This window comes from Podarcis melisellensis (genome assembly GCF_964234715.1).
Source record: "Podarcis melisellensis genome assembly, chromosome: 6".
NCBI lineage: Eukaryota > Metazoa > Chordata > Lepidosauria > Squamata > Lacertidae > Podarcis > Podarcis melisellensis.
This window is the reverse complement of record NC_138538.1, coordinates 27992316-28009138: the sequence shown is the minus strand read 5'-3', so window position 1 is coordinate 28009138 and position 16823 is coordinate 27992316. Positions and strand designations below refer to the sequence as shown.

The 16823-nt window shown below is 41.2% G+C and overlaps 1 protein-coding gene across 3 annotated transcripts in view; it reads left to right on the top strand.

Annotated features, from left to right (window-relative positions):
• Nucleotides 1-16823, top strand: part of ITCH (itchy E3 ubiquitin protein ligase) — a 50264-nt gene that overhangs the window by 808 nt on the left and 32633 nt on the right. For 2 of the 3 annotated variants that reach the window (XM_081916771.1, XM_081916773.1), the window contains one exon: nt 14884-14974. In XM_081916771.1, the coding sequence (XP_081772897.1) occupies nt 14905-14974 (70 nt within the window). In that variant the 5' untranslated portion in view covers nt 14884-14904. Of the gene's footprint in view, nt 1-14883; nt 14975-16316; nt 16452-16823 lie in introns of those variants that run through there. The other variant, XM_081916772.1, reaches the window with a different exon arrangement.

Genomic DNA, 16823 nt, shown 5'->3' with positions numbered 1-16823 from the left:
CACTCCAATGCTGTTTGTGTAAATACGCGCTGTAGTTATGTGTATCCTTTGCTGCTGTCCACACCTCTTGGCTCTTTTCACCCATTCCAGTTTCGTTAGCATTTATGGGAATATTGTTTCCTGGATTGTTCTTTTTCTCGTTGGCTTCTGTATGTCTCTGTCATCTAGCGGCCATATCGGGACAGCACCAGTTGTTAAATACAGGGAATGCACTCTCTTCTCTTCCACCTGCTACTTTTTAAGGAAGCCAAGCAGATCCTGCTGTTTAGGTTATTGGGGTTGAATGGCTGGGGGGGGGATGATGTTTTGGAACTCTTAGCTGTGAAAATCTTGTACATTTCAAAAGGTGTAGTGCAGCCCTGACCAACTGAGACTCTCTTGGCTTGTGTCCCTGTGTGGTTACAAACACAGTATCCCCTTGACGCTTTAATGATGTTTGCCTTTGCAAATATACATGTTGCATCTATACCTGTGGCATAAAGGGTGGATTGGCTTTTGCTAGATGGCTTTAGGTCATCTTATGGGGTGCTACTCTTAAGTTTAGAATAGGCAAGAGATAAATATAATGAAATGCAGTACATACCGGTAATTGATAGGAAAGTCATCAATCTAAAGTTGAGGATTGTTAGCAACTGTTGTGTCTGTTGTTCCAGTTAAAAAGGCTGAACTGCTTTTAAATTCAGATAGTTTTTGAATATTAAACACTGAACAGCAGAGCCTTCATCTTACAGGATTTGGAATGGGTGATAAGGTAAAGGTAAAGGGACCCCTGACCATTAGGTCCAGTCGTGACCAACTCTGGGTTTGTGGCGCTCATCTCGCTTTATTGGCCGAGGGAGCCGGCATACAGCTTCCGGGTCATGTGGCCAGCATGACTAAGCCGCTTCTGGCGAACCAGAGCAGCGCACGGAAACGCCGTTTACCTTCCCGCCGGAGCGGTGCCTATTTATCTACTTGCACTTTGATGTGCTTTCGAACTGCTAGGTTGGCAGGAGCTGGGACTGAGCAATGGGAGCTCACCCCATTGCGGGGATTCGAACCACCGACCTTCTGATTGGCAAGTCCTAGGCTCTGTGGTTTAACCCACAGTGCCACCCACGCATTTAGATGGTGCTAAATATTTTAAATTATTTCAAATGTTAATGGGAAGGTTTTCAAAGCTTTATACTACCAGTAATAACAGTCTCATTGCAGCAAATGTGTGGGAAGAGTTCCTTGGATGCATATTACACTGTAAGGAGGGGAATTGCTATATGGACATAAAGCCTTTCTAATGGTTACTCTAATGTTAGCCCCTCTGATTCCAATAGTTCATGTAACTGTTCATAAGTTTTCAGCCATTCAGCAAGATTCTGTGCAGAATTCGTTTGACCTAAGTCTCTTGAAATCAGGTGACTTGTTAGGCTCTACAATGACTAATTGAACGGGAAGGTTGCAATCCTGTACATACTTACTTGGGAATTGGCCCTATTGACCACAACAGATCTATTTACAACCTGTTTTGTTCTTTTGCTATTATTCTTTACTCAGTAATTTTGTAGTTGTGCTTGAAAGATTGCCTCGCTCTCTAGGGACCTTGTGCTACAAGTTGGACAAGAAATGTTAAAAGATGAATACAACAGAATCTTGAGACGTCTTTGCTTGTAACCACTTGGGATAAAGTTACAAATGTTTGAGAAACAGTACCAAAAGAGGGGAATATGTCTTAAAACAGAAATTGCTGTAGTCAGTAGGACTTACTGTATCACTGGTATAAGTCTAAAACCAACTGCACTTGCATCCTGATCCTGTACATGCTTACTAAGAAGTCGGTCCCATTAAGGGTGACTTGTTTCTTTTTTTGTATGCTTAAGTTTGGGGCCCTACTTTTAGATGCACTTGCACTGTAAGTTGTACTGAGTTAGGTGGCTTTTACTCTTTAGTAAATTGCAAACTTTATCTTGCAGCACTGCAAAATATTTTAAATACATAGGAAGTCTGAAAAAAGCTTGTGAATTATTATTGAATATACATTTAAAAATGAATTTAAATTGTGGACGAGTCATTTAAAAAGAAAGTTCTACTCATAAATCTTAGCTCCAAGTAAAGGTATTTCATTCTGCAGTCTTAAGTTTAGCACAACAAGGCAGATGAATGATAAATTGATATTCATGTAAAAATAGCACCATAAAGCCTGAATTTGAAAACTGAAAACAGACATGGTTTTGTAGGTCTCACCAAAAATTACTTGTGTTCTGATTCATTTGGCAGCTAACAGGCAAATATTTATAATGGATGAATGCCAATAACACACAATGATGCTGTTGCCAAAACAAAGTTGTTTTGTAAAAGAGGCCATTGAAATTGTGAACTAAATCATCTTGTATTGCATATTGGGTGTACACAAATATCTTGTTCACACATTGCATTAGACCACAGTTTAAAGTGTTTTGATTACGGTGCACAGCTCAAAAGTTCCTGTGCCTGACAGACAGGGCATGATAGCAATAACTAATAACAATTAGTATTGAGGCATACTGCCTCTGAAACTGGAGGTTCTGTTAGCTGTCATGGCTAATAGCTTTTGATAGACATAATTATCCATGGATTTTGGAGACTTATCCTCCATGATGATCTAATTCTGCTGTAATGAATGGTTTTAAAGCCATTGGAACCAATGACCATTGCTTTACTTCGTGGTTTTCACTTTGTGGAAATAGGCTATAGAATAGATAAGGCGATGGTCTTTGTTGGATCAATATCTATTGGTATAGGAGCAAAACATATTCTTTGGAATTCAGCAAAGGGCAAATCTATGGAATGCTGTTTGTGAAAACTATGCTGATACACAAGAAGGTGTCCTCAAATACATTTGTTAGGATGCTTGAAAACTTTTTGTTTTGAAAAATGGTACGTTCAGAAACAGATAAGAGAAGGTGGCTTATCTTTAAAAGGCATAATGTCTCCCCCACTTCATAGATTACTTTGTTCAGTGGTATTTGGCACTGATTCTGAAACTGCCAGGCGATGACACGTATAATGATAGGCTTTGTCACTAGGAACTTGTCCAATGCAACCAGATAATTCCCAAGCTTGTTGTCCTTATGCTCATTATGGACCTACAGATTGTGAAATTGGTTTGTAATTATGAGAAATTTGCTGTACAGTACCGGTTTGTTCTTACCTCAAATATGAAAAGCATTTACCATATTTTTCGCCCTATAGGACGCACTTTTTCCCCTCCAAAAATGAAGGGGAAATCTGGGTGCGTCCTATGGGGCGAATGCAGACTTCCGCTGAAGCTTGGAGAGCGAGGGGGCCGGTGCGCACCGACCCCTCTCGCTCTCCAGGCTTCAGGAAGACATCCGCAGCCTAGGCAGCCCTGCGGGAGTTCCCGCAGGGCTGTCTAGGCTGCGGATAGCAGCCTGCTTCCCGGAGCGCCCCTCGCGCCGGGCAGACATCCGCATTGTGGGGAGCCCTGCAGGAGTTCTCCGCAGGGTTCCCCACGCTGCGGATAGCAGCCTGCCGCCCGGCGCGAACGGCGCCCTGAAGCAGAGCGCGCCGCGCGCCGGCCAGACATTGGCCAGCCCCACAAGCTTGGGGGACAGCAGGGAGGCGCAGCACCGCCATCCTGCTGTTCCTCGACCTGGTTTGGTTTCCCCGCCCTGGTTTTGGGGGGGAAATAAAGGAAAAAAATTTTTCCTTTATTTCCCCCCAAAAAATCTAGGTGTGTCCTATGGGACGGAGCGTCCTATGGGACGAAAAATACAGTATATAAAGGAACAGGAGCAGTTGTTTGAATGTTCCCACTGATCTTTATTGCAGTGTCAATGTTTCTTTAAAAGAAATGTTAATAAATAAATAAACTCTTCCAGGCTACAGGCTCATTGTGAGCAAAGGTTTAAACTTTGAGACCTTCTGCATTCAGGTATCGTGATTCAGGGTCTTTTTCCTATAAAGGAAAAAGTATATACAAACTCAAAGGCCAGATGAAAGAGGTTTATGAAATTTATTTCCAGAAAAGTATTTCTGTCTAACTTGTTAATTCTGTCCTAAAGTATTGTTTTCTAAACTTGTCTGATTCCCTTGTCTTCTGAGGTGCTGTTTAAGAAAATAACATTAGAATTGTAACTTTATCCTTGAAAACTTTGTTTTTAAGAATGTGTAAATAGTATCTGCCTCAAAGGACTCTATCCTCTAGCAATCTGTGTGAACCACTATATTCTAGATGTACATATTGATTAAAAGAGGCTAGTGCCAGAGCAACAACTAATGCAGAGATGCAGCATGAACATTCTCTGAGGGATTATAATTCCCACTGCGTTGGGAGTGATTGGATAATCCAGTTGTAGATTACAGAGAAGTGGCAGAATTACCTGACCCCAGTGGAAGCTGTTTTGAAGGAGGCAAGGCCAAAGCATGCAAAGATGCACAGGTTGGTTGCCTTTATGGGTGGGCCCTTCAGATTCTCGGTCTTCAGCTGCTTAATTTATATCCCATGATAAAGTAGCAGATTCATATATTTTCAGATGTATGGCAAGGTTTTTTCTTTCAGATGTTTGAATAGGGATGACAGCATCACAGTTGGAAGCAAAACTTGAGAACATCAGAGAAAAGTACTCTTGCAAGAGAAAACATTAACAGGATAGATTTCTGATGAATTCAGTTATTAGGAATTCTGGGTGTTTGGACAAGGCTGAGAAAAATATTATAAACTTTAAGCTCATACACCTTTTTTATTATGAGTAGCATCCACCAAGCGATATGTGGAGTAGACCTGTTGAAACTGATGGATTTCAATTAGTCACAACTTAAGTCCATTTATTTTCATGGCTCTATGAGTATGGCTTGACTGGAGGTTTGCAGGGGGAAAATAGATGAAATAAGTGGGCTAACCCCTTCCCCAACTGTCCAATGAATACTGACCGTACTTTGGACATGTAATTCTGACTACTGTGGGTAAATACAGTGGTGCCCCACAAGACGAATGCCTTGCAAAATGAAAAACGCGCAAGACGAAAGGGTTTTTCGGTTTTTGCGTCGCTTCGCTAGACGAATTTCCCTATGGGCTTGCTTCGCAAGATGAAACGTCTTGCGAGTTCTTGCGAGTTTTTTTCCTTTTTCTTTAAGCCGCTAATAGCCACTAAGCCGCTAATAGCCGTGCTTCGCAAGACAAAAAAACCGCAAGACGAAGAGACTCGTGGAACGGATTAATTTCGTCTTACAAGGCACCACTGTAATGGGAGGAGGAATAGAATGGAGTTTGTTTTATTATTTTATTTAATTACAATTATACCACTTTTATCTTTAGTGCTTGTGTCCATGTTGAATCCTGTTGAAATCCCAGGTACTGCACAGGGTTCCACTTATAAGCATTAGTTCGTAGAATGGAGTCTTGGTAAAGAATTTGGTCTGCTGTTGTTCACAAATTGCATATTTCTTGTGGGATATGCGTGCAAGTAAAACTAACCAGAATAAGTTATTCTGTCCTCTTCACTTTGAATTATAATAACCTCAAGTTACTCTGGAGTACAGTAAAAACTTGTTTTCCTATATTTTGGCTGCAATTGAATTTTTAAACCAAGGTTACATAATGCTTATTACGATCATGAGGAAAAATGCAGTTATACCTGCGCAGTTGGATTTTCCAGTAGTGTTCAGTGTACAAAAGAAATGTTATCTTTTTAAAAATATCTCAATTTTTAAAAACAAGATAGCAGCAACCAACCCATGTAATATACTATTTGTTACAAAGAGCTCAGAACAGCATATATATTCCCAAGGCTATTTGTCATGGAGGCAATGCTTGGAACTCATCTACTTGACGTAGAGAAGAGCACTATTGATAGCTACTAACCATGATGACTATGCTCTGTCTCCACAGTTGGAAGTAGTAATGGTTCTGAATGCCAGTTACTGGAAGTCGTAGGATCCTGTGCTCTAACTCTGCTTATGGGTTTCCCACAGGCATCTGGTAGGCCACTGTGATGCTGAATTAGATAGGCCATTGGCCTGATCCAGCAGGCTCTTCCTATGTTCTGATGGCAATGACAGTGGTGGGGGTAGCCAATGTGGTGCCCGGCAGATGTTTTGGTCTAAACTCTTATCATTGGCCATACTGTGGGGGATGTACGGCAGCTGGGAGTCCAACGATGTCTAAAGGGGTCTATGTTAGCTATTCCAGCTGTATGTTATAGCTTCACTGCATTTATATGGCAATTTTTTTACTCTTAATACACCATGAATGGAGATATGCCAATACAAGGTTGGCAGATGGGCACTATGTTCTATGTGTGGTCAGCTTCAGAGGGACAGGGAAGGTACAACAAGGAGAAAACAACACGGTGTCAAAACTACATACATACACAGAGAACTGTGCTGACAGCAACACACATATACCATCCCACTCAGAGGGATGAACACAGGATGGTGAGGATATGCCTCCAGCACACACTACATGTAAGATAATGCTAGAGTATTTCCACTTCATCTGCCCTGGTTGCACAGCCACCAATATCTCTGCTGCTTCTGGCCCCATGCATCCTTATAGGCTGGAGTCTGAATCCTTGTATGTCACTCACAACCACTTTTTTTGGAAGAACAGCACATACAAAGGGAGGGAGGACAGTCCATGCAAAACAACATTGATGTAGTTTCCCGGGCCTCCAGAGAACAGGACACAGCCCTCCCTAGGACAAAGTTTCAAGACCAAATGAGGGGAAGTCACTGTTGCCAAGAATTAAAGCGAAGTGGCCAAAACATCCAATAAGACAGGCACACACTGACTGCTGCAATCATTCTTCAGCAGCTCCTTACATAAGGTTAGGAAGCAGATAATGGGAGTTTGAGCCCCATTAGGAGGAAGGGGCAAATATGTTCCTACTCACCTTTTGCATGCCTGGCAAAATAACATAAAATCATAATCATGGCAAAAGAGGGAGCTCCTGGGATTCCCAACCCACAGTTCGAGCTCCACAAAGTGTTCACACAGCAAGACAGGCACCAGACAAACCATGGGTCATTGACATCATCCCACTGCAGCCCATCGATCAGATGTTACGATCACTGGGACTGCAAGATAAACCCTAAACCCAAGCAGTTTGTTTTCTACATTAGCTGTGGAGAACCTTTCATGTACAAGTCTGATTAGCATGTCAGTCCTCTGAATTTGGGCCATGTGGTCATTTTGTACAATTCAGGCCTATATGTCAGTCACATGAGGACAGGTGTGGATATTTTTTTTATCTCCAATCTAAGCAGTAAGACATCTTTTTTTCTAAGCATCACAGCTCTAAGGCTGGAGATGAGCCTTTGGCCCACACCTTGAACTGTCTCATATGGTATCACACATGTCAACCATATGTCAAAATTAACTGGAGAGTGGGCCAGTTCTGGAGTCCGTCCTCTGGGTGGATCCAGTTCCCTACTCCCTTTTTACATCCTCGAGGCCCCTTGTTTGAATCCAGGTGACAACTGCACACTCAAAAAGGGTTGGACTGCTATACCAGGCACACTAGCCAGTTAGGAGATGTTCTGCGTGGAGCAATAGCCTGCCTCCTATACGGACCACTTAGCCCCTTTTGCTCATCCTTCTCCTTGGTGACCTATGTGATACCTCCTCTTCCTCACATTTTGCCTGATGGGGAAGGATCATAGGTTGGTGTACATCTGTTTTGCACATTGAAGATCCCAGGTTCAATCTCTGGTATCTCCAGGTAGGATAAGAAATACCTTCTTTTCTGAACCCCTAGGAACACTGCCTGTGAGAGTAGACAACACTGAATTAGATAAACCAATGGCTCCTTGACCCAGTATTAGGCAGCTTTGTATACTCCTAGCCTTGCCAGGTAGCATCCCAGTAGACATAAATGCCCTTCCCAGTCCTCCAGCCATGTAAAAAATCAAAACCCAAAACAGATGGCCTTGTGACAGTCTGGCAGAGCAGGGCTCTCTCATAATTCTGGGAACCTTGTGAGCAGAGAGTTGGGCCTACCGACCCTGAGACCATTCCTTATGATCCCATCCTAAGGCCCACTGAAGCCCCGTCGTACTATGCTCTAGAAGAGGAATTCTCTTACCACTCCCTAGCAACAAAGACACATGGCAAAACGTGGCAATGCCAAAGCCTTGACTCACAGGCAGTTTTAATTTCACTGCGGGGCCCACAGGACCTGGATGTTGGGTCCTTGGGTTAGGACTAAGGCAGCAGTCCCAGGGAGTGACCTTCAATGGTTCAGGCCTCCTGCATGGATGCTATTACAGTTCTTCAAAGAAAAAAAATAAAATAATAATTTTTCAGCAAGGGAGTGGCCACGTTGTGTTTATTTTTTCCTGGGGTGCTCTTTTTGCACTAGCTGCCAGGGAGGTAAGCTCGGGGTCGGGCCAGTTCCTTGCAGCTTCCTTGAACCTCCCGGTACCCTCCTACCTCTCTCCCTTGGTAGTGGCGACAGTAAGCTGGTGCTTGGCTGGGTGGTGGCTCTGTGGCTCTGCGGCCGTAATGCTCTGGCAGAGCAGCTTTTAAACTGTTGGGGGGGGGGAGGAAAAGCCCGCAGGAGCTGAGTAGGGTTTGGAGCAAATCTCACTCGAATGACGATGATAAAATTAATGAAAATTTAAATGTGGGAGGTATACAACTCAGCACTGTGAATGCAGGAGCACATGATTGCAGTTGAGAGAGGAGAAAGCATCGTAGATCAAAATGGAAGTGCCAAAGACACTTGAAGAGTGAGTCTTGTATATTCTCTGTGTATAAACACAGAGATGCTAATGTTAGAAGAGTCCAAGCCAGTGTGGGTTAACTGAGGTGGACTGCAGAGAGCCAATGAGACACCGTTACCTCTGCTGCAACATGTAAGTGTTGTTAAGCCAACTGGGAGCAGAGATCATAGTGTTCTTAAACTAAATATACTACATATAAACAGTCAATCACCAAGAAAATCTGACACAGTAACATTTGATTTCAAAAAATGAGACTCCCCCAAAATGAGTGGCTTGATAAAATGGAAGTTGAAAGGCAAAGTCAAGAAGGTCAGATCAAATCACTCCAGAATGCTTGGGAGCTGTATAAAAATACAGTCTTAGAAGCTCAGGAAAGATACCATGAGTGTGAAGAGGATGCCAATGTGGTTAACAAGTGGAGTCACAGAAGCTATTACTGTAGAGGCAAGAAGGCTTCCTTCCAGCCAGGCAGTCATGCTTCTGGTATATTCCATTAGCTCTGTTCTGCCCAATTTCCACCCCCCCCAGTTGCACTCAGTGTTATCTGGCCTGTGACAAAGGGTCCTCAGTGGACTAGGTTTGGGGATGGGGAGATTTTTTTGCTTGCTTTTTTCTACTTCTGCAAACATTGGGTTTCTCTCAACCATGCTAATACTTCCTGTTCCAGTTATGTAACTGGATGTCAGTGGCGAAGTTTAGGAATATAGGATAGCAATTGTTCATATTTATTGTTTCATTAATATTTATTAAATTTCTATATTGCCCTTCATCTGAGGAATAGAGGGTGGTTTACAATATAAAAACACAAAAATACATACAATAGTAACAAACCAAAACAATGCCCACCAGGTTAAAAGGCTACAGATTGTTTCATTAGCCAAAGTCCTGGGAGGAAAGGAATGTTTTTGCCTAAAGATATGTAACGAAGGTTCCAGGCAAACCTCCCTGAGGATAGCATTCCTCATGCATGGAGCTACTGCAGAAAAGGCCTGTTCTTGTGTTGCCACCTTCCAAAGCTCTGACAGGGGAGGCACATGAAGAAGGGCCTCTGATGATGATTGCAGGGTCCAGGTTGTTTCATATTGGGAGAGGCAGCCCTTGAGCTTTTGCAGCACTGAGCCATTTAAGGCTTTATAGATCGAAACCATCACTTTGAATTGGACCAGGAAACTAATTATTTAATAATAAATGAAATTATAATTATTCTGGTGGAATGATCCTAATTTTTAGAGTTGTTCTGATTCCTGCCAGTAACAAACGTGTATGCTAGAGTCACTGTCAGGAAAAGCATTTTGCTGCACCACCCCCGCCCTAATCTAGCAATCACATCCTCAAATATCACTTAGGAAGCAAAGGGTATTTCCGAAATTTGCCTTCTTACTGCTCTTCACACATCAGCTGTACAAAGTTTGCTTTGCCCTTGGTCCCTTTGTGCTGATTGTTTGCCTCTTACTAGAATGTTACTGAACAGTCAGTTACATCACAGCACCTCAAGCAATTGTAGACAATTAAAATTTCTATGATACCAAACCCTTGGTCAGTAGTGAGGGCTTGTAAATTAAATTAGTAAAAGATAAAGATAAAGAATTAGTAGGTATCTTCTAGCCAATCAGTTGTTGTGCTTTGAGAACAAGACACTGTAAGCCATAGGCTTTCATTCCCTCCTCCTCCTGGAGTTGGATTGTTCAGACCATAGCTAAGATTAACTACAGTTTGTCTGGGATCAGACATTACAACATGTAAAGTTCATGCTTTAATGTGACACCTATTGTTGTTACCATCATAGGTACCTTGAAACAGCATCCATTCAAGGTATTTCCTACTTCTAATATATGTGCTAAATATATTTTATACTGAGTAAAATTGACACATGTCTGCAGTTCATTCTCCACCTTCTGACATTCAATATAAAATGAAACAGGATATTAAGAGTAGAAGACACTTAAGTGCCAAGTAGTCTTTACTTCTGCCTTTAAAGAAGGCACTTGCTGCATCTTCTGTTTTATATAGTGCATTTAAAAATAGACAAGTGTGACAGCCTTTAATCTGTTTGCTACTCACCTATTTCTTTGGCTAGAAAACGTTTGTTCAATTTAAACTTAATCTCCCAGTTTAAGCTTGTTAATTAGTTTTCCATGACGATTGCATGTAGGGGAGATAAACTCATAAGCCTGCTTATTAACAGTATTTTGCCTATTTGCAACTTTTTAAAAATAAATACCTTTTAGCTAAGAATAATCAGTCCCTTCAGTCTTTGACATCTTTTTATATGCTTTACAATTCCTCGTGTAAAGTGAGGATGCTGAAATTTGGTGAATAGATGCGGGTAAAGCTTTCAGAATGGCCATATTATAGATGAAGTTAATAAATTCAACAATTAACTCAAAATGAGTTATTTGCAACACTATTTGGGGTTATTTATTAACCTTAATCCCCTCCCTTCAGTATGGCAGCCAGTTTGGGTACCTCAGCCCATTTTATTTCCCCCTTTCCCTAGCCTCCATCCCCCAAAGAGTAAGCCAGCACTGTATGGCCACTCAGCCGTCATTGGCCTATTTTGGGTCCCCAGTAATGCTAGTGATACCTCCCTTGTCTGTGTGGTTAGTGCTGTTTTGGCTATTTAAATACTTACACTTAGAGAATGAGTTTTCCATTATTTGTATAGGTTGCTGGTGATGTTTCAGGCCTCACTACTGTCTTGATTGCTAAACCTGTCAATTACAGTTGTGAAAGCTCTTAAAGATTCAAAATCTGCAGACTTGCATAATAGTGAGCATCAGAAACTTCTCCTTACCTAATGTTTTAGGGTTATTGGATGCTTATATGAAGCATTTCCTTTTATAACTGTTTCAGATGACTAATCTCCTACCATGATGATCATGTGGTATAAGTCATGGGCAAAGGAGGTCCCGATTAGTTGAATTACTGAGGCCCATGCACTTCAGAGGAGCATTTTTTTTAACCAAGTGAAATGTGATGCCCTTGAACTGGTTCAGACAGTTTTGCCACCAATGGGTTATGTTAAATAGAGATCACTGCATGGCATAAAACTCAGCATCTGAATTCACCATTAGGTTAATAATAACAAATAGTAACTTTCTCTGTCTGTTGTATTCCTTTCTGTTAAAATTCACACAGGTCTCCTCCGTGGTGCTGTCAGACACTATAGCTAGAACATTAACCTATGGTTAATTTTGACAAGTTGAAAGTAACTTCTAATTGTCTCTGTCTTTTCAGAGATAATCAAACAGGTTGCGTGTCTCTGCTAAATAGGAATTACTTCATATGACTGAAATAAGCCCAGAGGCTTTCCTCTTAACCATAGGGACAAATAAAGCTAGGTTGTGAAAATGCTTTTTTAACCATCACAGAGTTTTCTTAAAGTAGGCAAATTAGAGCTGTACATCCCAAGATAGGCTGGTTATATTCCTGGCCCCCAGAAGTTTAATTCATCTCCACCCATGGAGTCCCATGCTCCATAAAACAAATCCCCCACCTTTCTCATATGTGCATACAGCAAGCTAACCATTCACAATAGTAATTATAGTAGGAAGAAATTAATATTAATCATGCTTAGCATTTATATAGTGCTTACAGCAATTACCCTATGTTTTATTGTTGTAATTCACATAGCAATCCTATAAGGATGCACAGTATTATTTTTATCTCATCATTTATTTTTGCTTTGTATCTCACCTTTTATACAAGGAACTCAAGGTGGCCTACATAGCTCACCTCATCTCCATATTATCCTCCTGTAAGGTATGTTAGACTGAAAGATGGTGACTGGCCGAAGGTCACCCATGTTACACATGGGGAACTAAAGGTGAGAATGCCTAAGTCCACCTAGTATGTTCCTGGTAGAGGTAAGACCAGGAACTTGCTGAATATGTAAGCTGAATCTGATAGTCATATTCAGCAGTGCCACATGGAGTCCTAGTTCCTCTTAATCATGTATATAATTGTACCTCCCTGGGCTATAACTGGGGAACTGCATGCATAGTCTGGGAAAGGAGCCTGGGTCCTAAAGCATGATTCTTCCAGCAGCAAAGTCTTTCCTCTTTGCCGCGAAAAGGATAGCAAAGGGAAGTAGGGATTTGGAATTGACTGAAGAGAGAAAGGAAGGGACACACACAAAGGAATCATAAGCTCTTTGTCTCCTTTCCCTTCCCTGCAATTCAGCTCACGCCATGTGAATTATTCATAGATTCCTATTTGTGTAAAAAGCCGTACATGTCAATGGGGCATTATGCTAGAGTGCTCAGCCTCCAAAATGAAAAGTCCTATTAGTGAGAGAGACCCCCTAATTCACTAAGTGAGGGAAAAATAACCAAGATACTAACAAAAAGTACATATTCAATGCAAACACGAAGAGGTGGGTGTTGAAGAGTAACAGTGGCAGGATCCTCCCTGACCCCCATGCATTCTGCTGTTGCTGTTGATGGTTCTGCAGCAGTTGAAGCACAAAGCTTCTGACTGGGGGGGGAATGTGGCAACTCTGTAGGAGTCTGTAGGAGTCCAGAGTTTCCACACAGAAGCAAAGCTGAAAATTACTAAATTACAGGAAACTGCTGAGCTGTTGTTGTTTTTCCCTTTTTTCCTCTATTCTTCTTATAAACTACATAATTAAATTAGCTGCCATTTCTAGTAGGGAAATGTTTTTGTTCATGAGGTGAGAGCAGCACATCATTAATACAGCAAATTCTAAAAGGTTCTTGATCATAAAGCATGCTTCCTATAGCTAAGGATTTCCAGGAAGAAGAAACCACCGCTGACATCAGCTAGGCAAATGTTTGAAATATTAATTTTATTACCAGCCTGAAAGTGTTGGTTCCTTATTGATTCAAAGGTGATAGCTTTAAAACACTAAGGTCTGCTTATCAAATTGTGAGGCATATTAAAGTAAACCTGAAAATAGGAATAATTGATTTCTTGAACTTTGAAACTAAAAAACTCTGTTTTACATGAGACCTTCCAGTCCCACATCTAAGATTCTGATATTCAGCCCTACCAGATGTATGGGTGGTGGTTGTTGTTGTTGTTGTTGTTAAACAACTTCAGTCAAGTCTGGCAAGTACTCTCCAAATCTTAGTGGAAGTGTCCAGAACTATGTGCTGAAATATATTGACACATGGGGTTTGCGGAAGCTGTTTATAACTCTGTGCCATTTTGGAAACTCTTTGTGGAGTTATTAGATAGCAGTTTGTACATGAAAAAATATTTCAGTGGGGTTTAATCTAGTGTGAGTAATTTGTTTCAGTTTCATTTATGTATGTATATGTAGCTGTTTTCCAACTTCAGTTTGCACTAGTTAATTAGCTGTGTTTTTATTGTGTCTAATCGCACAGTTTTCCTGTGTATACAGATGTTATAATAAATATTTTATAGTTAGATCTAATCCAAGAAAATTGAGGGCAAATCATTTTGTTCTAATGAAAAAGAACATAAATACGAGAAAGGGATCATGGGAGCAGGTGAGGCAGGGCAAGTTGGGTAGCTCACACTGGAAATTGGTACTAGAATCAGCTGAGACCATGTCAATACTTTTCCTGTCTGTGTGGAGAATCAGTTAACAAAGTCCATTTGAAAGGGGTGAGGGATGTATGAGTGGCGATTGTTTTTGTTGAATATTTATTTCTCTTTGTAACCTTATGAATGAATGTTTGATTCAGCTCTGTCATTGAAAGTAAATGGATGTGATCAAGAGGAAGACACAACCTTATTCCCAAGCCACTGGTTGCTTGCATCTGCTAATGAGTTGGGGTGGAGGAGAAGAGTACCACATATTTTGGCTCCTTCATTACAAATGATCACAACAGGCATTTCACCAGTATTTGTTTTGTTCTGGTTTGCCTTAAGAAAGATTGGTCTGTCCATCACGTATAAAACGATAGAATTGTAGAGCTGGAAGGGACCCTGAGGAATAGCTAGCTCAACCCCCTGCAATGCAGGAATCTCAACTAGATCATAGATGATGGCCATCCAATCTCTGTTTAAAATCTTCCAAAGAAGGAGAGTCCACAACCTCTTGTGGGAGTCTACCTAGATATCCTATAGTGTAGTTGTCTAATATATTAATGCATATGGCAACTAAGCTTAATTTTATATTTTTATATTTTCAATTGAACTCAATTTTAGTCTCTTTGTCTCAAGAGTAAAGTTATTTTTTCTTGTTTCTTCATTCAGGTTCATGTACCTTCCTGTGGTATGGCTGGCAATGGGTCAAATTCAGAGCCTATCAGTGGACTAACTATGAAATCACAGCTTCAGATCACTGGTAAGTGTCTCAAATAGGCCTGCTTGCTGACTGTAGAGCCTTTCCTTTAAAGGTAACTGAAGGAATTGCAGACTCCTATCTTTGTGACCTTTTCCTACATCTTTGTGGGAAAATCTAAAACAAATCCTATTGGAAGGCATATAAAGATCCCTCATGTCAAGTCAAGCCATTTGCCCATCTAACTGTAACTGCCCTAAAGTCCTTAACATTGTCAGAACGTCTTTCCCAGCCTTATCCAAGATTTCTTTTGACTGGAGATGCTGAGGATTGAACATGTTCTCTGTCACTATTTCTCTGTGACCACTGGAACAGATTTTTTCCACTACTATGTTCACATTGTTCCTTCTCTTTGTTGATTCAGAGGTGTTTTAATGGATTTTTGCGCCAGAACCCTTTAAATAATTTTCCTGTTCCAGCTAGTGTTGTTGGTTTAATCGCTCTGCTTTGTTATTTCAGTGTCCTTTAAGCAGGTTTCTACAGACCTTTTATAAATTGGTTTTAACCCATTGCAACTAGTGCATAGTGCGGAGCTTGTAGCCAGGGCTGCTGCAACAAACAGCCCCACAAGCCTTCTTGAGGCAGAGATGCGAGAGGGCATCAGAGGAGGGAGGGAAGGAAGGAAAGAGGGATAGAGTCCAGTGTTGCCCGCGGTGCCCCTGACAATCATTCAAGGCAGCCAGGATTGAAAACCACTGGCCTAGGGAATAATCTTTAAGGGAAAGAATGTACATTGCCTCCTTTTTTGTTGATTCATTAATATTTCTTTGAACATATTAATGGATATCAACAGTGGTCTTTGAAGGAAACTTTATTTTGGCTCATCTTCACTATGACAGTTAAGGCCAAAAATATGGTATATGAATGAGTGATCAGTATAGACTCCTAGTTTGAAGAACCAGATGATAGGTGATTTTTTTATTTTTAAGGCACTGGGGGCAGTGTCGCAACTTACTTTTAAAGTCCGTTTTGTTTTGAAAAATCTGTTTCATCTATCATAACTGTGTTGTAAGTAGTTAACACAGAATCTACTTCCTGCAAATTATTTATTATGTTAGAATTTAGCCTCTTCACCTTGTATATAACACCCATGAGTGTTACTTTAGAAAAAATGTCCCAGTGAGGCCTCACTTGAGTCAAGAAAAATTGAGTGTTACCGAGGAAAGCTTGGCTTAGCTAGTCAATATTTGCAATGACCCAGGCACTAGTGCATCTACTGCAAAAACAGGAAGAGGACTGTGTAGGTCTGCAGCATTGTCAGTCAAGATAACAGCATCATAAGAGACTGCTAACATTGGGGAGACTGAATACGGAGAGATCTCAGCCAGGAAATAGGGAGATTTTGGGGGAGGAGTTTAAGCAACCTCTGCTATCTATCAAGAGGTAGGCAGACTGGCCCAGGAGGCAACAGATAAGCTTGCCTTCATGATCATAAGCAATATGTAGAGAATTCCACTTATCTCCAAGCAACAGATGACATGTTCTATGATTGACTACTCACACAAGTGATAAGCCATATAGCCAAGTAGTTGCCACTTCTTAGCCACTTCCACATATCCAGTGTGTACTTGTTTGTTTGTTTACATGGAATTATCTGTTTACATTGCACTTAACAAAGAACAGGTTTGCCTTGCCCCTACCTCGAGAGGTTTATAGGGAAACAGAAGAAGGGAAGGGAACTGATGGCAGGGATGAACAAGGGAAGAATGTGCAATTATTTTAGTTACATGCACTTTAGTTGCAGGATATTGAGAATAGAGGGTTGTTTCAAAGGCTTCATGAAAAATGTGTGGAAGGGATGTTCTGGAAGGCCATTCCAATCATAAAGGAGAGCAAGGGAGAAAGAGTGGGT